This window comes from Saimiri boliviensis, chromosome 12 (assembly GCF_048565385.1).
Source record: "Saimiri boliviensis isolate mSaiBol1 chromosome 12, mSaiBol1.pri, whole genome shotgun sequence".
Classification (NCBI taxonomy): domain Eukaryota; kingdom Metazoa; phylum Chordata; class Mammalia; order Primates; family Cebidae; genus Saimiri; species Saimiri boliviensis.
This window is the reverse complement of record NC_133460.1, coordinates 39,348,479-39,371,605: the sequence shown is the minus strand read 5'-3', so window position 1 is coordinate 39,371,605 and position 23,127 is coordinate 39,348,479. Positions and strand designations below refer to the sequence as shown.

General features: G+C 38.1%; 1 protein-coding gene across 3 annotated transcripts in view; it reads left to right on the top strand.

The window, feature by feature from the left end:
* SLC16A9 (solute carrier family 16 member 9) overlaps positions 1-16,029 on the top strand; it is a 55,670-nt gene extending 39,641 nt beyond the window's left edge. For all 3 annotated transcript variants that reach the window (XM_074382258.1, XM_003928702.4, XM_074382259.1), the window contains 3 exons: positions 3,320-3,415; positions 12,174-13,088; positions 13,497-16,029. In XM_074382258.1, coding sequence (XP_074238359.1) covers positions 3,320-3,415; positions 12,174-13,088; positions 13,497-13,675 — 1,190 coding nt within the window. In that variant the 3' untranslated portion in view covers positions 13,676-16,029. The remainder of the gene's footprint in view (positions 1-3,319; positions 3,416-12,173; positions 13,089-13,496) is intronic.
* The last annotated feature ends 7,098 nt before the right edge of the window (positions 16,030-23,127 follow it).

Genomic DNA, 23,127 nt, shown 5'->3' with positions numbered 1-23,127 from the left:
AGGATTATACTTAGATTTAGTCTATTAAAATGTACTGTATTAAGAGATAAGACATTGAAAAATATTTGTTTAGTCATTCATTTCAAGATAGCAAATTCAGGACATGTTAGCATAAATATCGTATTTATTATGAAAAATAACTCTTTTCCAAAGCAAGACAAAATTTGGTGAGAAGAGTGCCATTGTTTTACATGTTTGCAAATTTCTTTAATGTCTAGTTTCATAGAAGGCAGCTGTATTCTCCTATCTACTCCTGTACTCAATATATTGCAATATGCTTCTTGATTAAAGTATATGAAGAAAATCTGGTCTCACACAAAGATGTAATTAAAAAAGGGAAAAGTGTTTAATACCCCTATCAAATAATTATAGATATTCCTCTACTGAAAATTGGTAAGTGATAGTTTCCTAAGGATTAATTGCAATGAGGAACCTGATACTGTATCAGTATACTTTTCATACTCTGTTATCGTAAATCCATTTATTTATTCCATGCTTTGAATAGATCTTGATTCAAATCTAATTTTGTAGCTTTATGCATTGGCTATTTGAAAAATACCAATTTGCTGAGTTACGTAAGAACTTAAAAATGTTAACATATTTCATTGTAAAACATTACTTTGGTTAGTATTACCAAAAACCTCATAAGAAATCTTTATGGATTGGGAAACTGTCAAATGCATGCTGGTAGATACAAATTTTCTAAAATTCTGCGTTTTTATTTTTGTTTTTGTTTTTGTTTTGCTGGAACACATGAATTTTATCATTCGTAACAATTACTGCCAGTTGTTTCCCAGCAGTGGTTCATTCCCAAGAAAATATCAGCCAGACACCCAAGGTTAAACAACCATAGTTTGTCTATCAGACATTGTTTCAAATAAAATGATGTTATATTTTAAAAGTGGTTATTTTAGCTAGCTATAAAACAGTCGCTTAAGTGCTTATCCTTGCAGCAATTATTGTAATTCAGGTGAAGCATGGAAAATAAATGTGTTTATTTTTACTGTGAGGGTGTGGTGGTAAAGCCTATGAAGTGTAAAGTTCCCTCAGAAATAGCTTAGTTTGTGGGTAGGCTTTTGCAGTTTTACTCACCATCCCTTTTACACCATCCACATAAATGTGAACATAGTGAAAAAAGCAGAGAACATCTCAGTATTATTATGAAAATAGTTTTGACTTGACTAACTTCATGAAAGATCTTAGGGACTGTAGATACACAGGCCTCTCTTTAGCAACTGCTGGTTTAAGGTTGTCCTGAAGCAGATGAAGAGAGGTATCATGCCACCTTTTGCTTTCTTTCTTTCTTTCTTTTTTTTGAGACAGAGTCTTGCTCTGTTGCCTAGGCTGGAGTGCAGTAGCAAGATCTTGGCTTGCTGCAACCTCCACCTACAGGGTTCAAGTGATTCTCCTGTCGCAGCCTCCTAAGTAGTTGAGACTACAGTTGTGCACCATTGTGTGCCTGGCTAATTTTTTGTGTTTTTAGTAGAGATGGTGTTTTGTCATGTTGGCCAGGCTCGTCTCAAACTCCTGACCTTAAGTGATCCTTCCACCTCAGCCTCCCAAAGTGCTGGGATTGCAGGCATGAGCCACTGCGCCTGGCCTCACCTTTTGTTTTCTGACAAATTTAAAGTAAATGCATTTCAGATTTCTGCTACATTAAAAAAAAAAGTGAAGTAATCTTATCTGAACCCTGTAGGCTTTAAATCATTTTTAAAATTCATTTTAGTATAAGATTTAAAGTTTAAAAGTTGTTTCAACTTTTTTGGCATTAACACTTAGTAATCTGAAATGTCTGTTTTTCATTTCTTCGATGCTTAACATTTGACATAGCTCTGACTACGAAATCACGGAAAGCATGAATGAATAATGCAAATGTCAATGTGCGTTATTTACACTACAGGCCCCTCCAAAGGCTTTCAGAGATAGTCTTAATTAAGGGTGACATTTTTTGGCTTCACAAAACTGATTGGTTAGAAACAGTTTTTATTTCATGTCTTGAAGTGTCCTCTGTGTAGTAATGACACCTGTATAAATTAATCCAACTCATGTCTTAGATTTTAAGATAGCATTTTTTCCTTATGAATGACGTAAAAGGGCACTCTATTTTTAAATGGTTATTTAAAATCTAATTGTTTTAATCTATCTCATTTAATTAATAAGACTCTGATGTATGCAATCATGGATGATCCTCTGAGTCCTGGACTAAGTGCTGATTTCCTAAAATGTTTATGTAGGATATTTGTTAAACTCATGTATTCTTTTAAGTCATAGTCCAGGTAGCTATTTTAAGTAATGAAAATGATCTCAATAATTCATGTAACAGGCCATAGTTAATTCAGTTTTTAGACTATGGCTTATGTGTTGTTTTAGAGTGATGATGAAGAACAGATAATGTTGCAGAAGAAAGGCATAAAGTAAACAAGTGAGGGCCAAAGGAGAATTATATGAAAACAAATGGGTTGTCAGATACTTAGAAGGGAAGAAGATATTAAGCTAACAAATGAGAGCCCTGGAGATGATCTGGAGATAAATATTACTTTTGGGATTCAGGAAGAGAAATTTAGTTTTAAGATTTTTTTTTGTGGTTGTTAATTATAAAATAATTTCATATTTACAGAAAAGTGGAGAATAGTATAGCAAACAACCATATGCTCACTAATAGTTGTCAATATCTTATTGTATTTGCTTCCTTTTTTTGGTGAAAATATTTTAAAGTAAAGACATCACTACATTTTACTTCTAAATAAGGTAATATGCACTCCTAAAAGATAAAGACAAATATAAGTTTCACTATGGTGAGATGATCTGAGAACCCCACAGGACTTGCCTGAGAGCCTTCATTTTGCAGACTGCGGTGTGCAGGCTAAACTCTAACAAAATAGCTTTGGGTGATGAAGCGTACTTTTAAAAGTTGTTTAGAGAATGTAGAAAAGGAAGAACACTGAGCTGGTAGCAAGGACTTGGAAGAGGCATAAACCTCTAAGGGGCAAATTTGATTAAATTTGCTATTTGGTATGTGAATTTAGCCATTTTCTCTCTCTCTCTCTCTCTCCATAATGTCTTAATTTACATTTGCATTATTCATTCATGGTTTAGACATTGGATGCTTTTTTACTTGACCTTACCTTAAGGTGGGTGTGGGGTGAAAAATGAGGCTGCCCACGTGTCTATTGGGGCTACACACATGGAAGGAATCTAGGAGCCTGCACTTTTAACAGTTTTAGCCAGTGAGTAATGGGATGTCCTACTGGACATACTTTTTTCTCTTGCATTGAACTAATACAGTGTCTTAATTTATGCAATGTCTTCTCATGCTTAGGTCTTGGATGTGGTTTATTATACACTGCAACAGTGACCATTACGTGCCAGTATTTTGACGATCGCCGAGGCCTTGCACTTGGCCTGATTTCAACAGGTACATTTTCAAAATTAGTACAGTATTGTCACCGTTTGGTCTTCTAAACAAAATAAAAAGTTACCAAGCACAGACATGTTTAACCAACCATTACCCAGCTACCAATCAGGTAGCAAAATAATTTTTTTATTTCTAGAAGGAAAGTTTAATTTACGTTGTAAATATGGGAGTGGCTTTCCTTTCTTTTTAATATTTTACATTATAATTTTTTAATGTCTTATATGGGAAGTTTTCTAAAATATATAGCTTTTCTATTCCAAAACCATAAACAGATATTTAGCATTACGTTAATAAATTTTTACATGGACACCTATGATTGTCAAAGCACTTTTAGAAACTTAAATTTAAATGACCACAAAACTTGAAAACTTGTCTTTATGATATTTTTTAAAAAGCTGTTTTTTCCTGCCATTGTATTTGTTCCCTGAAAGTCCAAAGTGAACCATTTTGTTACTGTTTTATTATTATTATTATTATTATTATAGTTTAAGTTCTGGGATACATGTGCAGAATGTGCACGTTTGTTGCATAGTTACACATGTGCCATGGTGGTTTGCTGCACCCATCAACCTGTCATCTACATTAGGTATTTCTTCTAATGCTATCCCTCCCCTTGTTCCCCCCAACGACAGTCCCAGGTGTGTGATGTTCCCCTCCGTGTGCCCATATGTTCCGATTGTTCAATCCCACCTATGATTGAAAACACGTGGTGTTTGGTTTTTCTGTTCCTGTGTTAGTTTGCTGAGGATGATGGTTTCCAACTTCATCCATGTCCCTGCAAAGGACATTAACTCATTCTTTTTTATGGCTGCATAGTATTCCATGGTGTATACATGCCACATTTTCTTTATCCAGTCAAACATTGATGGACATTTGAATTGGTTTCATGTCTTTGCTATTGTGAATAGTGCTGTAATAAACATACGTGTGCATGTGTCCTTATAGTAGAATGATTTATAATCCTTTGGGAATATACCCAGTAATGAGATTGCTGGGTCAAATGGTATTTCTAGTTCTAGATCCTTGAGGAATCACCATATTGTCTTGCACAATGTGGTTGAACCAATTTATACTCCCACCAACAGTGTAAAAGCATTCCTGTTTCTCCACACCCTCGCCAGCATCTGTTGTTTCCTGACTTTTTAATGATCACCATTCTAACTGGAGTGAGATGGTATCTCACTGTGGTTTTAATTTGCATTTCCCTAATGATCAGTGATGATGAGCTTTTTTTCATGTTTGTTGGCCACATAAATATCTTTTAAAAAATGTCTGTTCATGTTCTTTGCCCACTTTTTGATGGGGTTGTTTTTTTTCTTGTAAATTTGTTTACGTTACTTGTAGATTCTGGATGTTAGCCCTTTGTCAGATGGAGAGATTGTAAAATTTTTCTCCCATTCTGTAGGTTGCCTGTTCACTTTAATGTTAGTTTCTTTTGCTGTGCAGAAGTACTTTAGTTTAATTAGATCCCATTTATCAATTTTGGCTTTTGTTGCCATTGCTTTTGGTGTTTTAATTATGAAGGCTTTGCCCATTCCTGTGTCCTGAATGGTATTGCCTAGGTTTTCTTCTAGAGTTTTTATGGTTTTAGGTCTTACATTTAAATCTTTAATCCATCTTGAGTTAATTTTTGTATAAGGTATAAGGAAGGAGTCCAATTTCAGTTTTCTGCATATAGCTAGCCAGTTTTCCCAGCACCGCTTATTAAATAGGGAATCCTTTGTCAGATCTGTCAAAGATCAGATGGTTGTAGATGTGTGGCATTATTTCTAAGGCCTCTGTTCTGTTCCATTGGTCTATATATCTGTTTTGGTACCAGTACCATGCTATTTTGCTTACTGTAACCTTGTAGTATAGTTTGAAGTCAGGTAGCGTGATGTCTCCAGCTTTGTTCTTTTTGCTTAGGATTGTCTTGGCTATACAGGCTCTTTTTTGATTCCATATGAAATTTAAAGTAGTTTTTTCTAATTCTGTGAAGAAAGTCAATGGTAGCTTGGTGGGAATAGCATTGAGTCTATAAATTACTTTGGGCATTATGGCCATTTTTACAATATTGATTCTTCCTATCCATGATCATGGAATATTTTTCCATTTGTTTGTGTCCTCTCATATTTCCTTGAGTGGTGGATTGGAGTTCTCCTTGAATAGGTCCTTCACATCCCTTGATAATGCTTTTGCAGTGACTCTTTCTTTCTTTCCATATGTAGTGCTTTCTTCAAGAGCTCTTGTAAGGTAGGCCTGATGGTGACAAAAATCTCTCAGCATTTGCTTGTCTGTAAAGGATTTTATTTCTCCTTCACTTATGAAGCTTAGTTTGGCTGGATATGAAATTCTGGATTGAAAATTCTTTTCTTTACGAATGTTAAATATTGGGACCCACTTTCTTCTGGCTTGTAGGGTTTCTGCAGAAAGTCTCACTGTTAGTCTGATGGGATCTCCTTTATGCATAACCCAACCCTTCCCTCTGGCTGCCCTTAAAATTTTTTCCTTCATTTCAACCTTGGTGAATCTGATGATTATGTGTTTTGGAATTGCTCTTCTCAAGGAGTATCTTTGTGGTGTTCTCTGCATTTCCTGCATTTGAATGTTAGTCTGTCTTGCTAGGTTGGGGAAGTTATCCTTGATAAGATCCTGAAGTGTGTTTTCCATCTGGGTTCCATTCTCCCCATCACTTTCAGGTACCCCAATCAAACATAGGTTTGGTCTTTTCATATAGTCCTATATTTCTTGCAGGCTTTGTTCATTTCTTTTCATTCTTTTTTATCTAACCTTGTCTTCATGCTTTATTTCATTAAGTTGATCTTCAGTCTCTGATATCCTTTCTTCTGCTTGATCTATTCAGCTATTGATACTTGTGTATGCTTCACAAAGTTTTCATGCTGTTTTTTTCAGCTCCATCAGGTCATTTATTTTCTCTAAACTGGTGATTGTAGTTAGCAATTCATTTATCCTTTTTTTCAAGGTTCTGAGTTTCCTTGCATTGGGTTAGTCCATGTTCCTTTAGCTCAGAGGAGTTTCTTATTACCCACCTTCTGAAGCCTACTTCTATCAATTTGTCAAACTCATTCTTTGTCCAGTTTTGTTCCCTTGCTGGCAAGGAGTTATGATCTTTTGGAGAAGAAGAGGCATTCTGGTTTTTGGAATTTTGAGCCTTTTTGTGCCAGTTTTTCCTCACTGTGAATTTATCTACCTTTGGTCTTTGCTGTTGGTGACCTTCTGATGTAGTTTCTGCATGATGGTCCTTTTTGTTGATGTTGACGCTATTACTTTGTTAGTTTTCTTTCTAACAGTCAGGGCCTTCTTCTGCAGGTCTGCTGGAGTTTGCTGGGGGTCCACTTTAGAGCCTGTTTGCCTGGGTTTCAGCAGTAGAGGCTACAGAACAGCAAAGATTACTACCTGTTCCTTCCTCTGGAAACTTCATCTCAGAGGGGCACCCACTAGATGCCAGATGGAGCTCTCCTGTATGAGTTGTCTGTTGACCCCTGCTGGGAAGTATCTCCCCATCAGGAGGCATGGGCGTCAGGGATGTACTTGAGGAGGCAGTCTTTCCTTTAGCAGAGCTCAAGCACTGTGCTGGGAGATCTGCTGCTCTCTTCAGAGCTGGCAGGGAGGAATGCTTAAGGCTACTGAAGCTGCACCCTCAGCTGCCCCTTCCCCCAGATGCTCTGTCACAGAGAGATGGGAGTTTTATCTATAAGCCCCTGACTGGGGCTGCTGCCTTTTTTTCAGAGATGTCCTACCTAGAGAGGAGAAATCTAGAGTGCAGAAATGCCTTTCAAAAGTACCTAAGATATGTAAATTGGGGATTAGGTGCCCAACATAATATATGCAAAGAAAGCTTATGGGCCTACTAAATTGAGAGTCCCATGCTGATGAAGACTTTGCTAAAAAAAAGCAGAAAGTGCTTCTAGAAAGCACCTTATCCCTGAAAAAGATAAGAGAAAAGGAATGAAAATGAATATCCCTAAGGCCACTGTCAGAAAGACTGGTGCTGATCATGTCTCCATTTCCTTGTAGTGTGGAACTTAAACAATTTTCTAAAGTATTGATTTCTCAATACCTCTCACGGGCCTACGTGCATATCCAAACGACAGACTGTTTACTCTTATTATTCCTTTAGTAATCAAGAGATGATCACTGGGGGGGAAACATAAAATATAATTTTTTAAATATAAAAGCATTCTGGACATATAAAAGCGGTGTTTCACTTTTCAGATGAATTTTTAAAAGTTATATAGGGTTCTTTTTTTTTTTTTTTTTTTTTGAGACGGAGTTTCGCTCTTGTTACCCAGGCTGGAGTGCAATGGCTCCTGGGTTCAGGCAATTCTCCTGCCTCAGGCTCCTGAGTAGCTGAGATTACAGGCACGTGCCACCATGCCCAGCTAATTTTTTTTTTTTTTGTATTTTTAGTAGAGACGGGGTTTCACCATGTTGACCAGGATGGTCTCGGTCTCTCAACCTCGTGATCCACCCGCCTCGGCCTCCCAAAGTGCTGGGATTACAAGCTTGAGCCACCGCTCCCGGCCTTAGGGTTCTTATCAAAATTTATGTAGCCAACATTTTCTGAGTTTTTTAGGACATAGAGTTGCCAAGTTATCAGAAGTTGTAAATGAGCATATGTTCCTTGCTGGTAGGTGGGTAACTCTGGAAGGTCAGGCTTTTAGATAGGCTGAAGAATGTCAGTAGTTATTCTGGCAACAGGATCCAAACTAATATTTTGTTCCCGAGGCCATAGAGTGACAACAAAGTGATTCGTGGTCGAATTAAATCCAGCTGGATATTTCCCCACCATAGTTTAAGAAGCACTGCCAGGTGAGAAGTGTGAATAGTGGTGTAGGAGGAGACAAGGCCAGAGTCCAAGGACATGGCTAAGGCTGCGATGGGAGAAGGAATGCAAAAGCAGAAGATGGGGAATCCAGAGTAGTTGGAATGCAGTTTGGAGAACCTGTGAGGATCTTACACAAGTGTGGGAAGTACTGTGAGAGCAGGCATGGCAGCTTCAAGGACAGTGAGTCTCACCTGTACTGTATTTTTTTGTAGAAGCAGTATGATGTCGAGTTAGAGGCACAACCCTGGATCCACGCTGTCTGGATTCGAATCCTCCTTCTGTCACTCACTAGCTATCTGGTGTTAGTTACTGAACTGTTCTGTGCCTCCATTTCGGAACTATAAAATGGGAATAATAATATGTTGATGAAAAGAGTCAACTCTATAAAATACTTAAAGAGATCTATTCTGAGCCAAATAACAAACGGCCTGTGACACAGTCCCATGAGATCCTGTCTCAGGTGGTCAGGCTAAAGTTGACTGTACATATTTTAGGGAGACATAAGACATCTATCAGTACGTGTAAGTTGTACTTTGGTTTGGTCTGGAAAGGCAGGACAACTGGAAACAGGCTTCCAGGTCATGGGTGGATTCAAGAATTTTTTAATTGGCAGTTAGTTGAAAGGGTTAAGTTATTGTCTAAAGACCTAGAATCAATAGAAGGGGAATGTCTGGGTTAAGAAAAGTAGTTGTGGAGACCAAGGATCAATAGAAGGGAGTATTTCTTAACAGACTTAAAAGAGTCTGTTCTGTCAGTCTTAAGGTGTCTGTTTTGTGTTAATATTGGTCAGCTGTGTCTGAATTCCAAAGAGGGGAGAGTATAATGAAGCATGTCCAGCCACAATCCCACTGACCTCATCACGGCCTGAACTAGTTTTTCAGGTTTACTTCAGAATATCCTTGGCCAAGGGGAGGGTCTGTCAGCTGCTGGATGGCTTAGAATTTTATTTTATTTATATATATATATATATTTTTCTAAGACAGGGTTTCACTATATTGGTCAGGCTGGTCTCGAACTCCTGACCTCAAGTGATCCACCTACCTCAGCCTCCCAAAGTGCTAGGATTACAGGCGTGAGCCACCGCACCCGGCTAGAATTTTATTTTTAACTTACAAATAGTACCCATCACATTGGGTTATTGGAAATATGAAAGGAATGTATATGTAAGGCACATGACAAGGGTTCTCAAGTGTTAGCAGTTATAATCTGCCCTAGGTTTCTTTAATGTCCAAATGTGTTGAAGGTGTTGGGAATTGTATGCTGTGAAGGTGACCCTGCTTTTCACTCAGTCATGAGAGAAGGGCACAGGGGCCTGGGTCATAGCACACTAAGTACAAAGTGAAGCAACTATGGACAGTCAAGATTTAAAGGAGTTTTCAGTTTCAACTCGCAGGGAGCTAGGTGAAGGGAAATTAGGGAGAAGTGTGAACCCACCTTCAGTGAAAGACATGATAAGCAAAACAAAGTCACAGCAGAGCTTTTTAAAAATTAAAAAGAAACCCCACATCAAAATACTTGAAATATTGTGACCTAGTTGAAAAAAAAGGAATGTGGGCATGAAGTGAAGGTTTAGGGGAAGCGATCTTCCTCCTCGTGAACAGGGGATGGTCAGCAAATGCCCATGGGCCAAATCTGGTCTACTGCTGGTTTGTGTATGATTAACAAGCCAACAGTGGTTTTTACGTTTTTAAGTGCTTGAAAAAAATCAAAAGAAGAATATTCATAGTATGTGAAAAGTATGTGCAATTTTCATTTCAGTGTTCATAAATACAATTTTATTATAACACAGCCATGCTCATTTCTTTATGGATTGTCTCTGGCTGGTTTTATGCTTCAAGAGAAGAGCTGAGTATTTGGGACAGAGATTATACAGCCCTCTATGCCTTAAATATTTACTCTCTGATCCTTACCAGAAGTTGTTGACATCTGGTATTAATGAGTTAATCAAAGCATGGCTGTACCTCTCACTGCTTCAGATTCCAGAACACCATTTAATATTTTCTCTCTCTGTAATAATGTATAACATGCATGGAAGCATAATTAGTGTTTTATTTCACTTTACCCTTACAGTGACTATCTTAAAATTAGGATGCCCTTTTTGAAGATTAAAAGTTACAGTTTTAGCTAATGCATACTGGCTTAACACCTAGGTAATGGGTTGATAGGTGCAACAAACCACCACGGCGCATGTTTACCTATGTAACAAACCTGCACATCCTGCACATGTATCCTGGAACTTAAAATAAAATTTTTTTAAAAATCACAGTTTTACAGTTTACAAAATTCTGCCTGGAAACTCTAAATTAGTCTTGATTACCCTGAAAAGAAAAATCCTTCATCTTTCTAAGCCACAGACATGTTCTTGTGGGACGAAGGCTGAGGAGACTAGCCTCTGATGTATAATTTGCTTTTCCTACTCTCTCATATCTTATGTGTTCAATAAATATCTGTTGAATTGATTTTCATCATGTTGACAGATAAACCTGGTTGGCAAGAATAGGAAAATTGTTTGTTTGTTTACTTGTTCTATGTGAAAACAGAACTTTCCGAACACCAAGAGCATTTTTAAGTATCTAATGATGTGGCACTTTGTTAGAATCTGTACAAAGAAATTGTGTTAGGCAAAAAAATCACAGATTTATAGTTAATGGGTAGTAATGCAGCCAACAGTACATGAGGTCACTCTGCTATTTTTAATTCTGTCAGTGTGTTTTCTGCAGCGGTTTTAACTTTTATGGTATATGCCACATTTAATGAGATAAGGAAAGGATTACATTTGTCTACTATTATTACTTCTCAATAGTTAGCAAATAGATATACTCTTAGTAGTCGCAAAAAGATACTGTTTTAGCTGCCATTACATTAACCTGAGACATTAATATTTGCATGCCAAGTCTTTTTTTTTTTTTCCTTTAGGAATATCCGTGCAATCAGTGATGCCTCTGAGCTTGGTCCCGCTGGCATCCCAATGGGGTTGTGATGTAATTTAATATTGACCATTTTAAACATATGAGCAACCTTTTTAGACTATTTGTTTCTGCTTTTTCACATATTTCCCAATGACATTTAAATTTTATTTTCTTTCTTTCTTTTTTTTTTGCCTTCCCTGCACTAGCAGACATTTAAATTTTAAAATCCTCCATTTTTTAAAGATTGAAATCAGAACCAGATGAGAACAGTACCAATTGATTAGGCTATCATAATGTGGCATCTCTGTGTGTTTAATGTGATCAATGCTAAAAAGGTGGACTATTCACAGTGTTGCACAGATGCATACATCAGCATATTTTGTAATTTAAATACCCTAAAAAATTCTACTTTTTTCATAGTTGTATTAATGCATGAAAAGTATGAATCATTCATTGTGGTGATTCAGCAATGGATTTCAACTATCAAACCATTGTAAGCATCCTTAAACTGCATTATACTATTTATCTTAAAAAGCAAAATGTGAAAATTTACTTATACAAAGGGAATAAATATGTAGCATGGAGCCTGGCACATAACAAGTGCAAAGAAAGTAGTTTCATGACATTTGTTAAGAATATGGGCTACTGGGGTCCAACTGACCCAGTGTGAATCCTGTTTATGTTTACAGATTTTTCATCTATGGCAAATTTCTCAACCGTTCCAGCCCTAGATCACTGCATCTCTAGATTAGGAATAATAATAGGACCTACTCAAAGGGATCAGTAAAAGGATAAAGCACGATCATTCAGTGTAAAGTGCTTAACAATGACTGAGCTGTAAATGCTAATTCTTAAATGTTCTATCAGTATTGCTGTTATTATCTTCTATCTTCTTGCTATGATTTTAATATGAAGTTACATAAAAATGCCAGTGTAAACAATAAATTGAATTGTGATACTACAAATTCTAATCCTGAGACCCTCAGATTACGAGGTTGAACAGTTCCCATTCCCTTTTTAGGTTCAAGCGTTGGCCTTTTCATATATGCTGCTCTGCAGAGGATGCTGGTTGAGTTCTATGGACTGGATGGATGCTTGCTGATTGTGGGTGCTTTAGCTTTAAATATATTAGCCTGTGGCAGTCTGATGAGACCCCTCCAATCTTCTGATTGTCCTTTGCCTAAAAGAATAGTTCCAGAAGATCTACCAGATAGATACTCCATTTACAATGAAAAAGGAAAGAATCGGGAAGAAAACATGAACATTCTTGACAAGAGCTACAGTAGTGAGGAAAAATGCAAAAGCGCATTAGCCAATGGTGACTGGAAACAGGAGAGCCTGCTTCATAAAAACCCCACAGTGACACACACAAAAGAGCCTGAAACGTACAAAAAGAAAGTTGCAGAACAGACATATTTTTGCAAACAGCTTGCCAAGAGGAAGTGGCAGTTATATAAAAACTACTGTGGAGAAACGATGGCTCTTTTTAAAAACAAAGTATTTTCAGCACTTTTCATTGCTATCTTACTCTTTGACATCGGAGGGTTTCCACCTTCGTTACTTATGGAAGATGTAGCAAGAAGTTCAAACGTGAAAGAAGAAGAGTTTATTATGCCACTTATTTCAATTATAGGCATTATGACAGCAGTTGGTAAACTGCTTTTAGGGATACTGGCTGACTTCAAGTGGATTAATACCTTGTATCTTTATGTTGCTACCTTAATCATCATGGGCCTGGCCTTGTGTGCAATTCCATTTGCCAAAAGCTATGTCACATTGGCATTGCTTTCTAGTATCTTAGGGTTTCTTACTGGTAATTGGTCCATCTTTCCATATGTGACCACAAAGACTGTGGGAATTGAAAAATTAGCCCATGCCTATGGGATATTAATGTTCTTTGCTGGACTTGGAAATAGCCTTGGACCACCCATCGTTGGTAAGATATTTATCTTAAAGTCAACCCATTTTGTTGTTCTTCCTTGTCGCATCTCCAGATACAAAAATCCAGATGGTAATAGTGGCACAAATTCATACAAAATAAATTTGCATGGAACATCTCATGGTAATGATTTATTCAAGACTGCTTTGATATAATCGAGAAAGCCAATATGCATGCTCTGGGATTTGTGATCACTCTTTATTTGAGAGAAACTCAAAATGCCTGCTTATTCTTACCCAAATATTTGAGAGATTCTCTTCTTCTAACTCCCAGTAAACCACGTTGGAAGCAGTGGAGTAATATATATCCTAATTATAACTATATAAAATTGATGAAACTAGGGTATGGGCTGGATAATCATACTATTTCTGTGAAGCTCACTTTTTTTCCTTACTGTCTTTTCAGGTTGGTTTTATGACTGGACCCAGACCTATGACATTGCATTTTATTTTAGCGGCTTCTGTGTCCTGCTGGGAGGTTTTATTCTGCTGCTGGCAGCCTTGCCTTCTTGGGATACATGCAACAAGCAACTCCCCAAGCCAGCTCCATCCATTTTCTTGTACAAAGTTGCCTCTAATGTTTAGAGGAATATTGGAAGACACTATTTTTGCTGTTTTATACTATATAGCAACAATATTTTAACAGATTCACAAGCAAATTTTCTAGGGTCAAAACTATTTTTCATAGCAAAATTTCACAGTGGCTGAGTTTGAATGAATTATTATATTTTTTACATACCCTATTTTTTTATGTAGTGTATGTGTAGCCTCTATCTCATGTATTTTTTTCTCTTTTCGCTCCCTGCACCCTCAATGGGACTATTCTGTTTTGCTGTTATTCACTAGTTCTTAATTTTGTGAAAAGTTTGGCCAGCCTCAGAAGGCTTTCTCTTTGTAAGGAAGTATAATTTCTCTGCCGACTCCATTTATTCCACTGCGAGGCATGTAAAGAGGTCTCTCCTATTTTAAAAGTGATGCACGCATCATGATAAGATATGTGTGAAGCCCGCTAGGAAAGAAATCATTCTCTTCTCTATGTTAGACTTGCTAGTAAACAGAAGACTTCAAGCCAGCCAGGAAATTAAAATGGTTACTGAAACAGCCTTAAGAATTGCAGTGGAGCAAATTGGTCATTTTTTTAAAAAAAGATATTTAAACTTAGAATCACCAGTTTTCATTATTCTATTTTATTTACCTCACTGAAGTATTTGCATATTGTTTGGTACCCACTGAGCACAAACTGTTTCAGTTTGTAAGGTGTTTGCTGAGATGCAGGTGAACTTCCAGGGCAGGAGTAGTCACTATAGACTTTCTTTATAGTTGACCATTCTAACCTTGCTCACTTTTGTTTCTTGGCATCCACTCAGCTGATATTTCCCAGGAAGTGCTAATTTTACGTGTTTCCAAATTGGAAACACATTTCTCAACCATTCCGTTCTGGCAAATGGGAACTGTCCATTTGCTTTGGGCACAGTGGGGTTGGGCTGCAAGTTCTTGCATATCCTCCTGGTGAAGCATTTATTTGCTACCATCAGATTTTACCACTATCAAATTTAAATCAAGGGCAGAACTAAAAGTGAGTGTGTGTGTGTGTGTGTGTGTGTGTGTGTGTGTGTGTGTGTGATGCATGCTCTAAGTCTCCGTGGGATATGGGAAGGGAAAAGGGCAATAAGAAATTCATACCCCTTAGCCGGGCACAGTGGCTCACACCTGTGATCCCAGCACTTTGGGAAGCCGAGGCAGGTGGCTCAAGAGGTTAAGATTGAAGTCTGGCCAACATAGTGAGACCCCGTCTCTACTAAAAAAAGATACAAAAAAATTAGCCTGGTGTGATTGGTGTGTGCCTGTAATCCCAGCTACTTGGGAGGCTGAGGCAGGAGAATTGTGCAAACCCAGGAGGTAGAGTTTGCAGTGAGCCGAGATCACCCCATTGCACTGCAACCCAGGCAACAGTGCGAGACTCCATCTAAAAACAAAAACAAAAACAAAAAGAAAGCAATTCATACCCTTACCTGACTGCATTTAACTTTAAGAAAAATGTCCTTGGAATAAACTCCAATTTTTAATACATTGACATATTTTTCTAAAGAAATGGGTTTTAGACTTTGATATGCATCAAAATCCCCTATAGATCTTTTTGAAAATATCAGTACCTGGGTATCATGTGCAGAGTTTTTATTTCTGTTGGTGTGGACTGTTGCCCAAGCATCTATATTTTTATTGAGCTCTTCAAGTGATTCTGATAGCACAGCCTGGATTGAGAATTTTTATAAGATTGGCAATAGGAAAAACATTCTTTTAAATAATAATTATTTTAAACCCAAGAGGTCAGGGGTTTTCATAAACAAATAGCCAAGTGTTCTTTAAATAGGAGGCACCCTTCCCATTGTGCCAAAATCATCTTTTCATTTCTTTTGAAATATGGACGATTATTTTATACTTGTATGTTGCCTTTCTTTGAAGGCGCCTAAAGCACTTTATAAACATGAATCCTCACAACACCTCTGTGAGGTAGGTAAATAGTACTTTTCTGTGTAGTAAACCTGGAGTTTGGAGAATTTCACAACAGTTCATTCTACTCAATAATGCAATAATGGAGCTCCAGGGTGTCTTGGTGTAGAAGTCCACTCAGACTTCTGGAACGTTTTCTGTACCTCATTTGTTAGTCCCTGTCAAGGTTAGTAAATAAAATAAGTGACATTAAAACAAAACAAAACTAAACTACATGTTGTGATGAAAGTTCCTTTTTGCCAATGTTATATTCAGGAAACAATAACCTGAAGAAGTTTGACTTTTATGTGACACCTTCACATTTATCAATGCTGATAATTGTCCAAAGGCATCTTCACTGTATCTACTAATAACATCCAATGTGTGCATTATCTGTTGTCTAGGCAATGAATATTAAGTTACAATAAAACATTTTTGTTTGTTTTGCATCAGTTTGGTTGCTTTCTCTCCTCTTAGTCAGTTCTCCACTCAATTATAGTGACACTTCACTTGAATGTAAAACCATAAATTACCTGGCATAATTTAGACTCGAACATGGTGACTGGACAGAAGCATATGCAAATACTTAATTACTTTAACCAATGCCTTCCAAAAACCTGGTATATCAGCTTTATCTCTTGTGGTAAAGAGTACTCTGCAGGTCTTAATTTTTAATAATAATTCCACCAATCATTTATAGAATTCTTAATATGTTTCAAGCTTATGTTAACTAACCCACATAATAACCTTGTGAGATGGGGATTATGACCCTCATTTTATAATCTAAAATATAATTGTCTTAATGCTATGGACAACCTATATAATAAGTAATTTACAACACTCCAACACCAAAATGCAAAATGTTTCTCTTTGTAGAAATTAAAGTAAACCCTTTAATTTCTAACATGGTTCAGAAATTAGGCCTAGCCAGGAGGGTTCCTCGAAAGACAATCCTTTAGTGGACAGAAAATTTTCTGTAGGGTAATCATGTCAGTGGGGAAGAAGGTTCAGCCACTAACCTTTAAAGCCCCCATGAGGAACAATTCCCAAGAAGCAGGAGTTCTAGTACTGGGAGGTCATGACTGAATATATGTGTCAGCTGACCAGTCCCATGACCTTAGGTAGCCTCAGCGCTTAGCAATTGGTAGAGAATTATCCCAACTCAGGATGTTCCAGACATAAAGGGGAGCTCTATTTTGAAACAAAGGACATTTTATTTTCTCTTTTACTAGAAGGAATATTATACTGAACACATAAAACACCTGATTCACATTAGCAGTGCCATGTACTTTCTCCTTCATTAATAACAATCTTGGGCTGGGCGCAGTAGCTCATATCTGTAATCTCAATACTTCGGGAGACTGAGGCAGGTGGATCACTTGAGGCTAGAAGTTGGAGACCAGTATGGTCAACATGGTGAAACCCTGTCTCAACCAAAAATACAAAAATTAGCCCAGCATGGTAGCACATTCCTGTAATCCCAGCTACTCAGGTGCCTGAGGCAGGAGAATCACTTGAACCCAGGAGTTGGAGGCAGCAGTGAGCCAAGATGGTGCCACTGCACTTCAGCCTGGGCAACAGAATGAGACTCTACCTCAAAAACAAAATTAAAAAAAGAAAATCATTTTGGAACCATCTGCTATATAGTCAATTGAATTTAAAGGACGCCAGTTAGTAAGATCCCTGTTGGAATAAGGAGTTCAAGCACAGTCAGTTAAAATGATCAGAGTTCTATTAATGCACGGAAAATACTTGGGACTACAGTGTAGATACGTGTTAAGGTTGTGATTCCACAACCAGATTGCCTGTCTGTCCCTGTGGCCAGTTGACCGTAAGCAAATTATTTAGCCTCTCAGAATCTCTGTTTCCTCATTTATAAAACACATCATAGTGGGAATTATAAAACCCATAATTATAAAATTATAAAACAAATAATTGTCAGAATTAAAGAAGATCACCCATATATATACCTGGTACGTGGTAGATATCCGATACAATATTAGCTATTATTATTTTTGTTTTCATCATTCTTAAGTGTATTGCTTCCCTGTACCTGAGGAAGGCATCAAGTGTTCCGGGAACAGGTGTGGGGTTAATGTTTGAATTAAAGGGCTTCATTTAGAAGAATAATGAGCCTCTGTTATCCCCAATCATATAACTGTCACAGCTCCTGCCTGTTCTTGTCAAAATCTTCTTTCCTTAGGGATTCATGACTCAGCACATTTTTCTGGAATTGCCATTCAGAAGCTCTGACACAAAACAAAACACAGGCTGTTCCTCCACAAATCAAATAGAAGCCACTTTGTAAACTGAATCGCTATGGGAATTTGAACTTTTTTTTTTTTTTCTTAAGATCTCTCCTCTGAGCTGCTCAGAAGGTGGGCCTGAAATTGGGCAGAAAGCAAAATGATCCGATTTGTTTACCAAGTACTAATTGGCTTCGGCTCAGGGCCCTTACCTCACTGCTTTCCAGCCTTTGAGACTTACTCTTGGGGGAGTGCAGTGTCTTGCCAGGTCTCCTGGGATTCTATTCCTAGTAGATCTTAGCCGCATTAGATGTTTTTCTGCTGCATGCATTCCTTGTCCTAATGAGTCATTTACTTTTATTCTTTCTCCTTGCAAAAAGAAAAAAAAAAAATTAAATTTAATCAGTTTTTAATAAAAAATGATATTCTAAAATCTTTGGTAAGCAACATATTTTCAATAAATAATAGTTAACCATGGTCAAGTGCTTTCTTGCGATAGGTCACCTTGAAACTACATAGCCACAGATATATGTTTATTCTCTCTTCCTGGAAAAGTTCCCGCTGTGATAAAGCAAATTGTTACCCTTCCAGCTTAAATCTAAAAACTGCTGAATATGTACAGCTCGAATAGGGCTTTGCTAAGGGCAGCCCAAGTGACTTCAGAAACCTAGCAACAAAGGAGCAGGCATTTTGCTGGGAAGCACTCCCTAAAAAACTTTCTGCATGCAAACTCTATTTCATAGTATCTTTCCCACCAGGAAACTGAGGACAGCTGAAATCCCAACATGGTGAGAAAATTCCAAACACACAGGATCATCAGAGCAGAGAGGGAGGGCGATACCTTTCTTGAAGGCCTTATATGTGCTCAGTATTGTTCCAGGTACTTCACAAACCATGTATTGTGCTGTTTAAGTTCTGAAGGTGTTAGCAAGACTGGCTGCTTGTCTGTCAAGATGACTCAAAGATGTCTTCTTATCTTAGGACATTTGGGGTCTGGCTCTTTCCTGACAGGTTCAAGTTCTTCATTTTCATCCAACACTTCTTAACTGAGCACCTAGTATGTGTCAGGTACTCTCCTGGATACCAAGGATATAATGATGAGCAAGGTAGACTAGTTTCCTGTACTCTTTGAGTTCATTGGAGCCCCAGAGCTGAGCAGAATAAGTTAGACGGCAATGCAGTTCCAACAGAAGCTTCAGCTCCTGCGGGAAATTTTGGAGCTGGGATGGTCCAGCATTGGCCCAGTGGAGTTCAGTCATGTCTGACTCACATTAAGATTCCCCAAAAAAATGGATTTAAGGGAGCAAGATGGCTAAGCAGAGAAGCCTGGTACTCTCCCCTCACATGAAAGAACCAAGGAAATTAATACACAGCTAGAACTTGACTGCAGTGTTGAAGGGAGAGTGCTGCAGTGCAGTGGGACAGTGGAGATGCACCTGTGGTGACATGAAGTCTAGGACGGCAGTGTGGAGAGACCTGGCCTCTGTAGCTCTGTCTCCTCCACCTAGATCAGATTGGCCCAGAGACAGGAGGGACTTCCTGTTGAATGGGAAAGGAAGCAGAAGATCCCCACCAGCCCCCACTGATACTGCAGACACCTACAGTCTTTACAGCAGGAAAATCCTGCACTTCTCACAAGTCCTGAGCCCAGTTTGGAGAGCTGCTGGGAATTCATGCAGCTGCATTGCCCCAGATTAGGAGCACAAGGTGTGTACTCCCTATTTACCCTCAAGCCGCTGTGAACCAAGCTCATGTGGAGACCAAAGTCACCTCCAGAAGGTTCCCTGCTCCAGGAACTAGTAACCCCTGCACCTCTCCAGCATTGGAGCAACATCTTATTCCACAAATCCACACAGTTGACTGAATGCCACAACCCTGGCAGTGTGGAGCTAGAGCTCAGAATCGGCTGTGACCCTGGTCCTGTACAGCCAAGAAAGCAACCTCTACTGCTTCACTTACAGCCAAAAAAATGGTGTGGCAGTCCTACCCAGGGTGACCCCCTCCCTTGAGCTAGCCAAGCTGCTACATACCCTATCCTAAGCAGAAGATGTCCCTGAGCCTCCAAGCAGATGATATGTCCAGTAGAGTGGAAACGTGTCCAGGAGCTGGAAACAGCCCTGTAGCACCCTTACCCTTCACAGACATGCATCTGGCCAGTCCAATGGCCCTGCATCTCCAACGAAAGCCTGAGAAATAGTCCTGCAGGCTGCTCCTGGTGGGGATGCCTCCAGGCCAGCCAAACAGCTGTTCACCCTTGTACTGGGCTTCAGAAACAGCTCCATGGGCTGCTTCTAGTGGACACAGACCACACCTGTGCTTGCATTCCAGACCTACAAAACAGTCCTGGTGGACTATTCCCTGCAGAAACACGACCAGTTAGCCAAGCAGCCGTGCATGAATGTCATGAGTCTGAGAAACAGCCTTGTGCCCACCCATGACAAATAAACCCCCAGACCAAGTTAGCAGCCATGTGCTCATGTTTTGGACCTGAAAAATAGCTCTGTGGGCCACGCACAGTAGATATGCTTCTAGGCCAACTAAACAGCTTTGTGTCTGTGTTCTAAGACAGAGAAATAGCCCCCTGGGTCACCTCCAGCAGCAGTCATGAGCTCAAACCAGCTGAGAAGCTGTGTTGCCACATCCCAGACCTGAGAAATAGCCCCAAGGGCTGCCCCTAACACATATGTCCCCAGGCTGACCAAGCAGCTGGATGCCTGCATTCTGGACCTGAATTCTAGCAGTTTGTTTCTGCAAAATCAGTATTTTTGTTTTGTAAGCAGAAAATGCATCATGAGTTAATACTGACAACTCTAATTTAAAATCAATGATGACATATTTTTATCTAACTTCATTGATTTTTTATTTAAATTCTTCTCTGTTGCTAAAAATCCTGATTTTCAAATGAGAGTAATATAAGTATCTCTATCCTACTATGTGTATAACATTTTCAAAATAACAATATTACTCTTATTACTAATAATATGATTACTAAAAACTGTTTTCTTTGTCTCTAGAGTAACAAATTCTAGGTGTGTGAGCCAACTATGTTATAGTCCCTTGAAATGGTTTCTCTCTATGTGACTAAGTCACCAATTTGATACTTACTTGGGTTTATTTGTACACCTTTAATTTGAATTTATCCTATTGTGAATGAGATTGAATATCTTTTTACACATTTAAGGGATATTTATATTCTTTTATTTGTAAATTCAGTTTTTCTACAGGACAGTTTGCCTGCTTTTTCCCTATTTTTAGAAACCCTTTCTATTCTATATTAGAGATATTTACCCCTTGTTTGTCTATACTATAAGTTGAAATCGGGTTTTCCCATTTTCTCAGTTCTTTTTGTTTATCATATCTTTTGCCATGATAAAGCTTTTTCATTTTTATGTTTAAGTCATTTTTATCATGCTTTCCCAAATTGATTTTAAATATAAATTTGTGTAACTTAAAAAGTAGCTTAGATAGTAACTATGAGTTATTTGTATAATTTAGGTAGTAGCTAATATTTTTACTTATTTGCTTATTTTTGTAATTATAATATAGTTTACATAGTATGGAGTCAATTTTATAAATACTTCCATTTACGACTAGAGTTTCGTTCCATGCTTAGGAAGGCCTTCTCAACCTCAAATTATTTTTTAAATGTATCATGGTATTTTCGGTTACAGATTACAGAATATAACATTAAAAGTTGTAAGTATATTAAGAATATTTATTATTTTGCATAGCAAAAAATATGGAGCTAGGAAAATTCCACCATAGTTAATTTTGTGACAAAATAATGTCATCAAGGACCTAAGTTGTTTTCATCTTTTTGTTTTATAAACATGAGTATAGTAGTTTATCCTCCTAGGCTGGCTGTCCTCAAGGCCTTCAAGGGCTACCACTGTTCTAAGTATCATATAGACAACCATAAAAATAGAGAATGAAGGCTTCTCCTCAGAGTTCAGGTTTGGACAAAGTAGAAAGCCATTCTCAGAAGGCCCATGGCTGGACTTGGGTCCAAATCGTGCTGCATGTCCATTTCCAGTTCAGTCAGTGGCATTGGAGATGAAATTGGCAAGAATGACAAAGATTTAACTGCCTGAGCACGGTAGCTCACACCTGTGATTCCAGCACATTGGAAGGCTGAGGCTCCAAATGCAGATCTTTTGAGCCTAGGAGTTTGAAGCCAGCCTGGGCAACATAGTGAGACCCCATCTTTACTTTAAAAAATTAGAGGTGATGGATGCAGCAAACCACCATGGCATGTGCATACCTGCATAACAAACGTACCTCAGAACTTAAAGTATAATAATAGTAAAAAAGTAAATAAATAAAAAATTAGTTGGGTGTGATTGCATGCACTATTGTCTCAGCTACACAAGAGACTGAGGTGGCGAGATCACTTGAACCCGGGAATTGGAGGCTGCAGTGAGCTATCACTGCACCCTTGCACTCCACCTGGGCAACATGGTGAAACCTAGTCTCAAAAAATTTGTTTGAAAAGATTTAATTCTGAGACTTAGGCGAGGTGCGAAGCAAATGATTACCACACATGTGAGCATAATCTGGGTTTTGAGAGTAAGAAAGAAGAAGGAAATCACCATTGTGTAGTCTTCCAGATTCATTTCTTATGCATTAACTTTCATCCACCTAAAATTTGTGTTCATGTAAGCAGTGAGCTAGGGTCCAGCTTATTGTTTTTTCCTAAACAACTAGCTAGATATCCTATGTATTAAATAACTTACATTTTAAAAAAATTATTATTATTATTATTATTTAGAGATGGAGTTTTGACATGTTGGTCAGGCTGGTAGTGAACTCCTGACCTCAGGCGATCCACCCACCTCAGCTTCCCAAAGAACTGGGATTACAGGCGTGAACTACCACGCCCGGTCTGAATAATTTATCTTTTAAATCAGCTCCTTTATGGTAGTTTCTAAAAGGAAATAGGAAAATCTATCAAGAGCACAGGAATTTTTTGCCAAATCTTTTCAATTCACTATTTCATAGAAAACCCTTGAGACAGTGCCTTCAAATCACATTGCTCACATCACACCAGACCCCCCCATGTAAGAAACTGATAGGCGATGTTCTCTCTGTATCTAAAACCTAGGCAAATAGTGCAAAATATAATTTCAAATTCATGAATTCTAGGCTGAAAAGTCATGTGATATACCAGCTATTTTTATTTAGAAAATCGGATACTTAAATGTACCTACATTCTTATTTATATTGAAATAACTGAATGCCCAACATGTGCCAGCCACATATTGGCCTTAAGAAGCTTAGATTTTTATTTATGTAAGGCAGAGA